Source organism: Tachypleus tridentatus, chromosome 1 (genome assembly GCF_004210375.1).
Source record: "Tachypleus tridentatus isolate NWPU-2018 chromosome 1, ASM421037v1, whole genome shotgun sequence".
Classification (NCBI taxonomy): Eukaryota; Metazoa; Arthropoda; class Merostomata; order Xiphosura; family Limulidae; genus Tachypleus; species Tachypleus tridentatus.
This window is the reverse complement of record NC_134825.1, coordinates 173,380,051-173,395,910: the sequence shown is the minus strand read 5'-3', so window position 1 is coordinate 173,395,910 and position 15,860 is coordinate 173,380,051. Positions and strand designations below refer to the sequence as shown.

At 35.7% G+C, this 15,860-nt stretch overlaps 1 protein-coding gene across 2 annotated transcripts in view; it reads left to right on the top strand.

The window, feature by feature from the left end:
• Positions 1-15,608, top strand: part of LOC143230439 (QRFP-like peptide receptor) — a 90,480-nt gene extending 74,872 nt beyond the window's left edge. For both annotated transcript variants that reach the window (XM_076463997.1, XM_076463989.1), the window contains 3 exons: positions 3,824-4,029; positions 7,790-7,901; positions 10,538-15,608. In XM_076463997.1, coding sequence (XP_076320112.1) covers positions 3,824-4,029; positions 7,790-7,901; positions 10,538-10,885 — 666 coding nt within the window. In that variant the 3' untranslated portion in view covers positions 10,886-15,608. The remainder of the gene's footprint in view (positions 1-3,823; positions 4,030-7,789; positions 7,902-10,537) is intronic.
• The last annotated feature ends 252 nt before the right edge of the window (positions 15,609-15,860 follow it).

Sequence of the window (15,860 nt, the reverse complement as noted above, 5' to 3'; positions counted from 1 at the left end):
TTCGATTTGGTTTGGTTTGAAAATTCGCGCAAAGCTACACTAGGGCTATCTGCGCTAACCATCCCTAATTTAGCAGTGTAAGTCTAGAGGGAAGGCAGCTATTTAATCATCATCACTCACTGCCAACTCTTGGGCTACTATTTTACCAACGAATAATAGGATTGACCGTCACATTATAACGCCCCCACGGGTGATAGAGCGAGCATGTTTGGTATGACGGGAATTCGAACCTACGACCCTCAAATTGCAAGTCGAGTGCCTTACCTGGCCATGCCAGACCTCATGTCCTTCGAAGTAAACTCAAGGGGATGTATATATGTTCCTATGACAGTGAACCAGAAGCAGTACAGAACAACCAACCAGTTACAATGTGTTTGAAAAGTTCCTGCAAACAAACAATTGTAAATATATAATCACCCAGAAAGCTTCTTGTTTTTTTAAATCAGAACTGCATAAAGCTTTGTTCTGTTGCTAACATGTCAATAATTTAATGAATTTAATAAATTAACAAAAACTAATTTTTTGAAAAAAAGCAATTGTTTCGCACCAGCATATTAGTAGATGTACTCGTAAGTCGAATTTTTAAATTGTCATGACGACATCCAAATTACAGCTTTATTCAACATAGCAGTAACATCCGAATAATTTCTTCAAATATCAGCTTGATCTCGTTTTCATGTTCACTATTTTTTGGATATAAAATAAAAACAGTCTGTCAGTTGTAAAAGTGTAATGCTATTATTTATTTTGTGTTTGTTGTTCATGAATGTCGAGTCTATTGAACATTATGTTTGCAATCCACTGACGTCAAAGCTACAGAGATTTTTACAAGGCCTAAATGATAGACGTATAAATAGCTTCGATCAGAAGAGGGTAACAGTAACACCATGAAAAGAAAAGTTTAGTCAGATAAAAGTTAGAAAACACACATTTTACCATCATAGGAGTAAAAGGGCTAATATTTGGTATGTTAGAGTGAAATTAACAATTTGGAAGATATAAGGTGATTAATTCTAAACTAAATGAAACCGCCTGTGTGGTCTTCGATGGAAGGCAGACGATTATTCAAAGTTCACGATACAACTACGAAAACTCACGCGACAGCGGGAATTACACATAGATACTGTTACGATGTAACTAGATAAAATAGCCCGACTTGCCAACTAAATTCTAAAACAATTGAATTCGCCTAAGTGGACTTTTGATAAGTGGAAGAGAATGTATAGTGTTTACGATACGCCTATAATATCCGTAGTGTAAAGAATTTTTGTACATTCATTTAACTTGTTTTGAACATATATATTACTTTCAAAACAAGTGAAGTGGTGTCGTTCGTTTATCGTCGAATGAATCGTCAGCAAATCACAGACACTTACCGCAGAAGAACACTTAGCCCAACACACCCATATAACTCTGTTATAAATTTCCTCGATTATTGAATACGATAATAATACGCACATTTAAATGTTAAGAATTATAACAGTTGCTGCTATAATTACTTTCACAAAATGTGTCTCAGCTAATTAAAGTGTTATTATTAAAGTATTATCCCTCTTCTTACTATGGAACAATCAACGCATATTTAGCTTTATACGAAACTAAGAATTTTTATAAATCTTTTTAAAATATATTATTTTCATAAAAGTAAACTTTCATAAAGTTGTAGCACCTTATGGTTTCGTGTTGTTTGAACGTGTGCTGTGACAACCATTTACTTAATTCACCAATCAGCAGATGAATTTCTGCAAACCAAGTAATTAAATATTTTGATTTAGATTAAATAGGATTATGGGATGGAATTCTTTGTGCCAAGAACAAAATAATCTTAATTCAGAATTCAGTGATGTTATGTGTTAATTTTTGTATGTTGTTCTAAAGTGATATGTGGCAGGTCAGTGATGTTATGTGTTAGATTTTGTACATTGTTCTAAAGTGATATGTGGCAGGTCAGTGATGTTATGTGTTAGTGTTTGTACGTTTTTCTAAAGTGATATGTGGCAGGTCAGTGATGTTATGTGTTAGTGTTTGTACGTTTTTCTAAAGTGATATGTGGCAGGTCAGTGGTGTTATGTGTTAGTTTTTGTATGTTGTTCTAAAGTGATATGTGGCAGATCAGTGATGTTATGTGTTAATTTTTGTATGTTGTTCTAAAGTGATATGTGGCAGGTCAGTGATGTTATGTGTTAGATTTTGTACGTTGTTCTAAATGATATGTGGCAGGTCAGTGATGTTATGTGTTAGATTTTGTACGTTGTTCTAAAGTGATATGTGGCAGGTCAGTGATGTTATGTGTTAGATTTTGTACGTTGGTCTAAAGTGATATGTGGCAGGTCAGTGGTGTTACGTGTTAGTTTTTGTATGTTGTTCTAAAATGATGTGTGGCAGATCAGTGTTGTTATGTGTTAGTTCTTGTATGTTGTTCTAAAGTGATATGTGGCAGATCAGTGATGTTATGTGTTAGTTTTTGTATGTTGTTCTAAGATACACTGGATACATAAGATGAATCTGCAAGTCATTATTAATTCTTAATATTAATGAACTGTCGAAAATGTTACTTAATCTGGCAGAGATGAACGCAGAAGAATACGTCAAATGAAACTCTTTTAAATAAACTGTGTCAAAAGTTTTCTTCTCGATGTTTCCCAACTGGAAAATTGAATTTATCTAATGGCAGGTAAAATAACTCAGTTTTTAGCATTGCAAGCCCTCAGATTTACTTATGAACCTCTGAAACCGCAGGAAGGGTCCGTTTTTCTTTGCTTGTGATATGTTGCGCAAAGCTATTCAAGGGCTATCTGCGCTAGAAGTCTCTAACTTTATAGTTGTATGGGAGCTACCTCGTGCAGTACTCTAATCCAACAGTGGGATTTGGTCGTCATTCTTAAAAAGCACCTATAGCTCCACATTGCAGAACGTGAATTGTTTTGGACGGTGTCAAAGCACTATCCTCCAAACCTCGGATTCATGGTTCGGAACACGAATTTATATACCACGCTCGATTCATTTATCATATAAACATAATATATCTTGTAGATAATACTTCTATATACAAAAACAACAATATGTTTTAGAAACCTTGCAAAAAAATTGAATTTCATATGCCAACGCCCTCTACTGTATTTTTATCTGCAATACTTAAGAATATTATAAAATTTTATAATAATAAAAAGATCCGTTAATGAATTATAAATTTTCACTGTTACTCCATTTCTGTTAATATTCTGTTAAATAATAATTTAGATATTTCAGAAATGTTTTGCCTATAACTTGTTTCATGTCTGTCATATGTTAATTAAACAAAACTGTGTCTATTTCATTTCTTGGCCAGGTGATTAAGGTTCTCGACAAGTAATCTGAGGGTTGCGGGTTCGAATCCCTGTCACACGAAACATGCTCGCCCTTTCATCCGTGGGGTCCTTATAATGTGATGGTCATTCCCACTATTCTCTGGTAAACGGGTAGCCAAAAAATTAGCAGTGGTGGCGATGACCAGCTGCCTTTCCACTGCTAAATTAGTTACAGGTAGCACAGATAGCCCTCGAGTAGCTTTACGCGAAATTCAAACCATAAGTTAGGACAGAATTTGTGCATCAAATGTCATAAAATTTTATTTTATTTTTTAGGATTTTCATAAGTTACACTTTTTTAGACTATTTAGGAAAATTTCGTAATGTAACTAACACATTAAAATTATGATTTGTAACAGAGAACTATTAAAAATATTTGTTTCAATGTTAAGCACAGTTTATTATAATTTAGTATAAAATATTCGAATAAACATGAGTTCCTTTTTATTATAAATCACAGTATGTTATGAATCTAGATCCACTTAGAAGTGGGAGAACGAATCAAAGCTTACTGGTGTGTTCGGAGTTGGCATACTTCAATCCTGTGGCGAGGTTACGAAGTGTATATGCTTATTGTTATCCTTGTGGTACCATCTAGTGTTATGGGATACACTTACACAAAGATATGTCGACAGTTATGGGTTGTTGTGAAGGAACGAGCTGACATGACTTTGGGAAATGTGTGAGTATTTATTTATTTTATAAATAAATTTATCTTTCTGTTTTCTTTTAATTATTATTAACGAAGTAATTGAAATAAAAATAAGTTAACATGACTTTTTTAGTTTTATGTCACTCGCACTGTTTAAACATGTTGGGAAATGAAACTTGAGGGATTTGAAATGCAACCATGATAAAAAAATACTTAATACTTTAAAATGTAAAGTCTTTTCTATTCATAATAAACGATGTGATATGTGGATATGGATATCAGATAATGATATTAAGGTATTTTCAACTGAAATTCAGTAAGTTGGATTTTTTAAATATATATACATATAATTTTGTTTGAAAACAAACAAATATATCGTCAATGAAAAAATCATCCAATAGATGTCACGTTAGAAAAAAATTCCAAAAAAAAAGACCAATTTCTTTTATAATAATAACTTTATATACATTTATAACGTTACAGATCATTTTAGTGATGTCGACTTTGTAGGATTTTATATGCCATTGGTTATTATTATACAAACTGAAAACAGCAACCCATGATATTTATATCTCCCAGGCAACCGAATAACTGCCTAAGGTTTTCCTATAACTTTTTTTGATTTTGTATTGCGTTGTTGTCGAAGAAAGACACGAATTTGTAAAACTGCGCTGACACCTGATAATATGGGATACTTATTACACAGGGCAATTTATCGACGCTACCGGTCTCTTGTATGAATACGTATAACACGTCTAGGCCTATAAGCTAAACAGCGAAAGCCACCGTTGCTAGGTGACGGACAAGAATGTATATTTATAATACTCTTGGAAAGTGTTAGACGTTTTTGGTTCGTCGCGCTGTTCTAATTTTCATGTTCTCGTATTCTCGACGTTACACGTCAGAAAGATACTAGCTGATTTTTAGAAAATGGAAAAGCAGAACCCTTATTGGCATTGCAATAACAGTAATCTTTATTTAACAGAATTTGAAACACAAAAATCACGTACATGTGACGCAATATATCTTATAGTGTATTGTACACTTTCTCAGTAGAAATAGTGGTAATATACGTAGCAATACGGTAACTGTACATATAGATTTTCTATCAGTACGAATTGAACATTCTGATTTAAAGAATGTTATATTGACTCTCTACGACCCGAGGTTTCCTCATACGATCACGTCAAAACATGACTTCTTTCACTTCATTGTACTTTAAAGTGGCTGAAAACTATATAACCTTATCTTCATTTGTACATTGTCTATTATCATGTGTTTAACTGTGAATTAAATGCTATAAAAGAAACAATATTACTTACTCACACAATTATATAAATGTGTGGGCCCGACATGGCTAGGTGGTTAAGGCATTCGACTCATAATTTGAAGGTCGTGGTTTCGAATCTCTGTCACACCAAACATGCTCGCCTTTTTAGCCGTGGGGGCGTTAAATGTGACAGTCAATCCCACTATTCGTTAGTAAACGAGTAGCCCAAGAATTGGCGGTGGGTGGTGATGACTAGCTGCCTTCCTCTAACCTAACACTGATAAAGTAGGGACGGCTAGTGCAAATAGACCAAGTGTAGCATTGCGTGAAATTCAAAACAAGCAAACAATATGTGTGTGAGGATCGTATACTGGTATTTGTCTATATGAAAAGGCCAGCCAGGCATGGCCAGGTGGGTTAAGGCGTTCGACTCCTAATCTGAGGGTCGCGGGTTCGAATCTCGGTCGTACCAAACATGGTTGCCCATTTAGCCGTGGGTGCGTTATAATGTGACGGTCAATCCCACTATGCGTTGGTAAATGAGTAGCCCAAGAGTTGGCGTTGGGTGGTGATGACTAGCTGCCTTTCCGCTAGTCTTACACTGCTAAATTAGGGACGGCTAGCGCAGATAGCCCTCGTGTAGTTTTGCGCGAAATTCAAAAAACAAACAAACTTTATGAAAAAGTTTAATTATCTAAAAATTCACATCAGATCGGAATTTTTAATAACATCCTGGTTGTATCTATTATAAAACATTACTTTCACCATGGTTGAATATACATATATATATATACATACATATATTGACAAAGTTCGAAAATCAGCCCTGTAATTAATCACGCGTACGGCATCAAGAGCATAACCTATATCTTGTTAAACCTTGTCATTAGAAGTATGTCTTTCAATTTAAAGATAGCGTTAGAATTTCAGTTTGGTTTGAATTTCGCGCAAAGCTACACGAGGGCTATCTGCGCTAGCCGTCCCTAATTTAGCAGTGTAAGACTAGAAGGAAAGCATCTTGTCATCACTACCCACCGCCAACTCTTGGGCTACTCTTTTACCAACGAATAGTGGGATTGACCGTAACATTATTACGCCCCCCCCCACAGCTGAAAGGGCGAGTTTGTTTGGTGGAACGGGGATTCGAACCAAAGGCTCTCAGACTACGAGTCGAGTGCCTTAACCTAAGCTATATAGAGAAAATGCGTATTTGTAATTACATATTTTTAAGCATATTTCGGAGACACAGGTTTAAAAAACAACCGACTTTTGAAGTTTTGCAGCTATATTATTACTTATAATAATTAAATCCATTTTGTTTTGTTTTCATAGTAACAAAATTAGTATTATCATCACACTGATTTGCTTTTATTTTTGTACGTAAGTCAACCCAGACAACACACTAACATATTGTTTGGATTGGGAGTGGTCTGTAACAAGCTTCACTAACTGTATACCAGAGTAGTAAGTCAATCCCAGACAACCTACTAGCATATTGTTTGGTTTGGGAGTGGTCTCTAACAAGCCTGACTAACTGTATACCAGAGTAGTAAGCCAACCCAGACAACATACTAACATATTGTTTGGATTGGGAGTGGTCTGTAACAAGCCTGACTAACTGTATACCAGAGTAGTAAGTCAACCCAGACAACATACTAACATATTGTTTGGATTGGGAGTGGTCTCTAACAAGCCTGACTAACTGTATACCAGAGTAGTAAGTCAACCCAGACAACATACTAACATATTGTTTTGATTGGGAGTGGTCTGTAACAAGCTTCACTAACTGTATACCAGAGTAGTAAGTCAACCCAGACAACATACTAACATGTTGTTTGGATTGGGAGTGGTCTCTAACAAGCCTGACTAACTGTATACCAGTGTAGTAAGTCAACCCAGACAACATACTAACATATTGTTTGGATTGGGAGTGGTCTGTAACAAGCTTCACTAACTGTATACCAGAATAGTAAGTCAACCCAGACAACATACTAAGATATTGTTTGGATTGGAAGTGGTCTCTAACAAGCCTGACTAACTGTATACCAGACCAAATTTCAAATTATTTATTAGTGTAGCCCGGTAATTTTCGAAAGGTGCCGGAAAGTATTTGCCATCCATAATTTTGAACAGAAAAGCTATTTATAGCTCTCTCTATATCAATTATTATAGTAGTGTGTCTGTTTTTCAAGTGAGACCATAATATCTTAAAATGGATAGTTGTGGATAAGTCATGTAGAAACATCTAAAGTTTTAAACGTTTAGATGTATTAATACGATACACAAACGAACTGGTGTATTTATAAATGATCAGTTATATTCGATGTAAACATTCACTTATTATTATTATTATTCCATCTTTCTTTTGAATTTATATTTTAACTCACAATAAACGTTGTTCATAAAAATAATCTGTTTTGATAAACTCAGTTCGTTATTTCAGTAACTGATAAACAGTACCTTTAGGTTACTCAACCCCTCGCAGATAAACATTAACGTGAAGCTCTTTCCTTATGGCAGGGGCTATGGAACGGAGATGTCGGTTCGGATCAAAAACCAACCAATGTCTTCAGGTACGAAACCAAGATCCACGATCCACAGAATAGATGACGATAATAACCAGGTAAAACAGGTGAGAGAGATGATTTTGATATAAGTATATTCATTACTCAATACAGAGTCTTGTACCCCGATCTGATTTGGCATTATCCCCAAATACGCCGTTGGCGTCCTCTTAAATCAAAATAGAAAAAGTAATCTGTATCATATTGAAGTCTCTGCATGACCAGGTGATTACGGTGCTTCTCTCGTAACCTCAGAGTCGTGGGTTTGAATCCCTGTCACGTGGATCATACTAGCCCTTTCAGCTGTGGGGGAATAATAATGTACGGTCGATTCCACTATTCGTTGATAAGTGAATAGTCCAAAAGTTGGCAGTAACCACCTGTCTTCCCTAAGTCTTACACTTAGTCTTAGGAACGGCTAGCGTAGAGATAGCCCTGGTGTAGCTTTGCGCGCAATTCAAAACAAACCAATCATATTGAAACGCCGAAACTTTCCGCGCCTCTGGATTCGAGCCTCGAATCTTTTAAGCACCTGGCGACGCTTCCGACTCAACATTTGTAGCAAATGACGTAACTTACGAATAGCTGACTTGAACTTAACTAGACGTCTATTTGACAACATGGCTCTTCGCTTCCTCGTTAATGAAAGGTTTGTTTTGAATTTCGCACGAAACTATACGAGGGCTATCTGCGCTAGCCGTCCCTGATTCAGCAGTGTAAGGCTAGAGGGAAGGCAGCTAGTTATCACCACCCACCGCCAATTCTTGGACTACTCTAATACCAGCCAATAGTGGGATTGACCGTTACTATATAAAGCCCTCACGACTGAAAGGTATTATATTATATTATATTATATTATATTATATTATATTATATTATATTATATTATATTATATTATATTATATTATATTATATTATATTATATTTATTCGCGCTTATTTTTGTTTTCCATCGATAGAGGGCTAAGATGAAATAACCAAATTAAACAAGTAACTGATTAAGCCTCTTCATTTGCTTCCTCTGATTTGTTGTTAGTAACGTGCAAGACATTAAGGAAGATTGACTTGTCTTTCACCTCATCCCATTCTCTCAAAGTCATTAATCAAACGAAATGAGAAGATAATTCAAACTCTTGGTTTAATCTTTCACTAATGCTAATGTTACAAAGACACCAATAATGTTCTCACGGAAACACAGAGGGCGTATTAAAACGTGGAAAAAATTTCATGACAAGAATACACCTAACAACATGGATTTAGACATCAGGGTTTGGAAAATTTGGCGTTGATGTGCGCGTTTTGTGGTTGCTTCACGTAAGCACTCTGGTAGCGCAATCGCAACTCTGCGGTCTTACAGCGCTTGAAATGGGTTTTCATTACGGATCTTTTTCGCTGTGCGCTTAAACTACAAACAATTCACGTAAAGAAGTCGAAGCTAGAATGAGAGAACACCGTGATTTGTTGGAAACCTTAACCTTATGAGGGCGTGAAAGAAAGCCTAACTTGGACATGAATAAATAATACAAGAATAATTCTTACCATAATTCTATTGTGACGTAAATAAAACGTTACACCTGTCACCAACCTTCTAACCCAGTCCACACTACAACAACTGTTGCCAAGCGGTCTAACAATAATGAACAGTTTATGAACATATCCCTACTAGCCTCGCGGGACCTGGCATTACACGAAGGCCCTTGTCGTCTCTAAATAATAACAGAAGTAAGGGTGCTTAAAATCTTATCATGCGGTCTGTTTATAACCTCATCACACGAAAGATAGTATCCGTGTAACGAATGTAGTTGTATAAATCTATGTTTTAAATAAGGTACAGCTGTAAAGAGGAAAGAAAACACTCGCAGAATCAGTTTAAAACGTAAAGAATTTCAGTTTTCATGAACTGAAAACCAAGTTGAAATGATGTGTTGTGATGAAGGAAAGTGATGGATGTTTTTCTCTTATTGAGCTTATTAATTAATCAATTAATTAAATAAAGTATGAGAACAGTAATAAAGAACATGAGTGGAAGAAAAAAATTGACGTGTTGGGTTTCCAGGTGATAAAGATGTTGGTAACATGTTTCTGTTTCCAGGTGATAAAGATGTTGGTAACATGTTTCTGTTTCCAGGTGATAAAGATGTTGGTAACATGTTTCTGTTTCCAGATGATAAATATGTTGGTAACATGTTTCTGTTTCCAGGTGATAAAGATGTTGGTAACATGTTCCTGTTTCCAGATAATAAAGATGTTGGTAACATGTTTCTGTTTCCAGATGATAAAGATGTTGGTAACATGTTCCTGTTTCCAGGTGATAAAGATGTTGGTAACATGTTTCTGTTTCCAGATGATAAAAATGTTGGTAACATGTTTCTGTTTCCAGGTGATAAAGATGTTGGTAACATGTTTCTGTTTCCAGATGATAAATATGTTGGTAACATGTTTCTGTTTCCAGGTGATAAAGATGTTGGTAACATGTTCCTGTTTCCAGATAATAAAGATGTTGGTAACATGTTTGTGTTTCCAGGTGATAAAGATGTTGGTAACATGTTTCTGTTTCCAGGTGATAAAGATGTTGGTAACATGTTTCTGTTTCCAGGTGATAAAGATGTTGGTAACATGTTTCTGTTTCCAGGTGATAAAGATGTTGGTAACATGTTTCTGTTTCCAGGTGATAAAGATGTTGGTAACATGTTTGTGTTTCCAGGTGATAAAGATGTTGGTAGCTGTTGTTCTCCTTTTCATCGTCTGTTGGGCCCCAATTCTTATCACGAATGTCTTGACTGCTTTTGGCTACATTCACCACCTGAATTATGGGTATTTGAAAGCACTGCGAACCGCGTTTCATCTTTTGTCTTACTTCAACAGTTGCATTAACCCTTGTGTATACGGGTTCATGTCCCAGAACTTTCGAAGCAGCTTCAAAAGCGCTTTACGCACGTGCTTGTGTGCGGGGAAAAGACAGCGAGTTCGAGGCCTGTCGTCTCTCAGCCGCACGCGCACCACATCGATAAGTTACGGTCGGTCGACAGCAATAGCTAACGACGGGTTTTGAAAAGATCACAGAAGAACACCTTCCCTCACAGAGTAACCAAAGCTTGGAATGTTCATCTCAGTTTTGAATGAAAAGATATGTTCTTTCGTAGACTGGAAGATGGAATCTCTTGTGAGCGTTCCTTCTCAATACAATTCAACATTAAAAACAAAAACGAAGTTAACATCATTAGTTTCCACTTACTGGTTGGTAAAACAGTCACGTGGCTCAAAACTTTTTTTTTTTTAATTAAGAAGAGCTCTTGATAAAATTGTGGTCATTTTATTTATTTGTACGTGTTTCTAGTCAAATGTTAAATCATATGGTTTTCACGAAAAATCTTCGTCGTTGTGAACTTACTGGAAACTTATTTTAAATTCCAGAACCTTCCATAGTTTTCCTGAAATGGTTTATATAATTTACACGCTGTTCAAAACATTAATAAATAATTCCTTTTTTTCGGAGTTGGTAAATACAAGAGAACCAATATAACTGACCTGGTTTTTTGTGATCTACAACAGCGAAATATGAACCGTATTAAAATTATGTTTAGTGTTAGGTATAAATAGTAATCGTAGATCTTTCAATAATATTATATTAAAGCTCAAACGTTAATTATATTTAAAGAAATTCGCACATTTACTAATACTGTCCACGAAGTTTTGTTTTCACATTAGGAGTTAGCATTAATACATGTAGCAGTCTGTATATCACTACTAGAAATTAACATTAATACATGTAGCAGTCTGTATATCACTACTAGAAATTAACATTAATACATGTAGCAGTCTGTATATCACTACTAGAAATTAACATTAATACATGTAGCAGTCTGTATATCACTACTAGAAATTAACATTAATACATGTAGCAGTCTGTATATCACAACTAGAAATTAACATTAATACATGTAGCAGTCTGTATATCACTACCAGAAATTAACATTAATACATGTAGCAGTCTGTATATCACTACCAGAAATTAACATTAATACATGTAGCAGTCTGTATATCTATACTAGAAATTAACGTTAATACATGTAGCAGTCTGTATATCACTACCAGAAATTAACATTAACACATGTAGCAGCCTATATCACTACTAGAAATTAACATTAATACATGCAGCAGTCTGTATATCACTACTAGAAATTAACATTAATACATGTAGCAGTCTGTATATCACAACCAGAAATTAACATTAATACATGTAACAGCCTATATATCACTACTAGAAATTAACATTAATACATGTAGCAGCCAATATATCACTACTAGTTTGTTTGTTTTGGAATTTCGCACAAAGCTACTCGAGGACTATCTGTGCTAACCGTCCCTAATTTAGCAGTGTAAGACCAGAGGGAAGGCAGCTAGTCATCACCAACCACCGCCAACTCTAGGGCTACTCTTTTACCAACGAATAGTGGGATTGACCGTTACATTATAACGCTCTCACGGCTGGGAGGGCGAGCATGTTTGGCGCGACTCGGGCGCGAACCCGCGACCCTCGGATTACGAAGCGCACGCCTTAACGCGCTAGGCCATGCCAGGCCCATCACTACTAGAAATTAACATTAATACATGTAGCAGTCTGTATATCACTACCAAAAATTAACATTAATACATACAGCAGACAGTACTAGGAAATATTATATTATAGTTTTACCTCGATGTATATCTAAATAACCGATCTAGAAGAATATATTTTAGTTGTGTGTTTACGTTACTACATTTTGTCAGTATATAGTCCATATTAACTTGAGTCAACTTAGTTTTATAATTGAATATTACTTTTCTGAAATTCCTACTATTAAGCTAGTGAATGTTCAAACGACTGTAGACGACAGTCAAATTTTGTTTTAAAATTCAGAGTTAATTACTTTAATAATATTGTTCACAATAATTGTTACCTCCACCAATGAACGAAGGATACGTTTCCACCCCTTTATATGTGTTTGTCAGCAAAATATCTCGAACATATCTGAATGGATTTGGACGAAACTTGTTATACATTTAGACTATAATCAAAGTTATATTTTGAAGGATGAACTAGTTAATATATTTTAATACTGTATATAACTTGATATCAACTTCGAATCCTCGTCCCACCAAACATGTTCGCCCTTTCAGCCGTGGGGCCGTTATAAAGTCAGGGTAAATCCCACTATTCTTTGTTAAACGACTAGACCAAGAGTTGGCAGTGGATGGTGATGACTAGCTGCCTTCCTTCTAGTCTACCACTGCTAAATTAGGGATGGCTAGCGCAGACAGCCCTCGTGTAGTTTGGCGCAAAATTCATGACAAACAAACCAGACACCTTCTCTCTAGTCTACAACTACCATGTGAAAAGAGCACTTTATTTGACTTTGAACAAAAATTCTGTGATGAAAATAAGAAGGGAAAAAATACCTTTCTAAAAACGTGACATTTCTTTTAAACTTATACGATGGTCACGCGAGTTGATTTGAATCGTCCGATACTTATATAAAGGGCCCGGCATGGCCAAGCGCGTTAAGGCGTGCGACTCGTAGTCCGAGAGTCGCGGGTTCGCATCCGCGTCGCGCCAAACATACCCGCCCTCCCAGCCGTGGGTGCGTTATAATGTGACGGTCAATCCCACTATTCGTTGGTAAAAGAGTATCCCAAGAGTTGGTGGTGGGTGGTGATCACTAGCTGCCTTCCCTCTAGTCTTACACTGCTAAATTAGGGACGGCTAGCACAGATAGCCCTCGAGTAGCTTTGTGCGAAATTCGAAAACTTATATAAAGAGAAATAAAAGATATTTTTATCTTATATTCTCGCCCATCGTTAATACTAGAAATAAAAACATATGTTGTCAAATGACTCTCCCTCTTCTCACTTGGTCACGTGAGCGCAACCTAAGTAAATGAATACTTCGATAACAGTTGATAGTAGAAAGATAAATACGTTAAATCTTTAAGGGCCGTCCTACCGAAAGGAAGACTGTTGGTTTGGTTTGTTTTTAATTTCTCGCAAAGCTACTAGAGTTTGTTTGTTTTGAATTTCGCACAAAGCTACTCGAGGGCTATCTGTGCTAGCCGTCCCTAATTTAGCAGTGTAAGACAAGAGGGAAGGCAGCTAGTCATCACCACCCACCGCCAACTCTTGGGCTACTCTTTTACCAACGAATAGTGGGATTGAACAGTACATTATAACGCCCCCACTGCTGAAATCGCATGCTCAATGTGACGGGGATTCGAACCCTCGATCCTCGGATAACAAGTCGAGTGATGACTGTTGGCAACACTACAAGATTGTATATCGATACGCGCTCTGGTCAGAGTATGGACAGTCAACCGTGCGTCCAGCGCTTAACAATATCCCAACAATAATAAACAGTCTCACTCACAGAAGCCAGTGAAATAAAATGATGGCACAATTTCACCTTGAAAAGGTAAAATGAAGCCCACTTAGTGTCTGTTTTTTGTATATACAACATATATGTCAGAACCTGGGGAGGTGGGAAGAGAGCACGTGCTACTCCAATAATTAAATTTCAGAACAAATATTATTTGACCCTCCCTCATAAGTTTGTTGACAACAGTTTTTTACCCTTTATTTAAGTTGTAGTTTCACTTTGCTAGCCGAAACTGACAGTGGCTTTAGTTCTTTGGAAAACTCTACACAATACATATAGTATCTGTTTGGTTTTTTTTGTATATTTATATAACGCGTATACTGGTTACTATCTGAAATATTCGTTTTATTAGTACGAGTATGATTAACTGTTTTACAGTACGGAGAAAACAATGTAAATATATTGTACGTTCCAGCTTTCCTCTACAAATAAAAGGAACAGTTATTCTCGATACTATAATATTTAAACAATAGGAAAGCTTTGTCTACAAAGATATTGTTACCTGCTTTGTTATGACAGACATGCTGGTTCTATGTTTCAAAAGAAAGGTTTAATGAGCCAATTTTATTCGATATTTTCATGTATAAATATTTCATGTACACATATAGATGTATTACCTTGAGGTGGTCCCATATTTCTCCTACACATCTCGAGGTGTTTAAGCCTAAATTATTAGTATTGTGATGTAGTTTACGTTTCATTGTGTTCTCGAAAGTTCCTTCTATGATTTCTCAACACAAGATTTTAAAATATTTACGCCTCCTATTCGTTAGTCGCTAACTATAGGTGACGTGGATGACTGAAACGTGATTGATATCATATTTATAATTTAACTCTATCAAATATTTCCTTAAATTTAAGGAAAACATAACTCAAAATGCTGTCTGTCATTGTAATGATATAGTACGTTATCTTGTCTGAATATTTTACTGTTGTAAACTAAAACCAAATTAACCAGTAACTGTTGCATGATTTTTGACTTATATATATGTATATATAAACAAGGTTTGACCTTAAGTGTATATATATGTTTATTGGTATTCAACTTTTATTGTTCGTATGATGATATGCTTCTGCTTAAATTATACAGATATTACACATTATTTTACGTTAAAGTACTGCAAAAGGTTAAAGGTCAAAGAATCTCATCCATCTAATATTGTACTGACCTTCTGCTCTGCAGTTACATATACCAAGTAATCAAACGTTTCGTCTCTAACGACAACAAAAAATATTTCCTCGTGATAAGCAACATATCTCATTACGAACATAGATTGTTGTGTATATATATATCAACAGGTATTAAATGTTTTGTTCATGTAATTTACACTTGTGTACCTTCAATAAAGTAAAGTCCAACGTCAAACTGTTTGCTTGTAAATCTGTAATAACTGAGTCGCTTAATATAGAATTGAACACTGAAAAACAAATCCTTAACGTCACACAATCGTGCGTCAAGACCTGTTCCAGTTTACAGTTCCAGCCACTATTAGAGAAAACAACAAAATCTGTGGTACCACTTTACAGTTCCAGCCATTATTAGAGAAAACAACAAAATCTGTGGTACTACTTTACAGTTCCAGCCATTATTAGAGAAAACAACAAAATCTGTGGTACC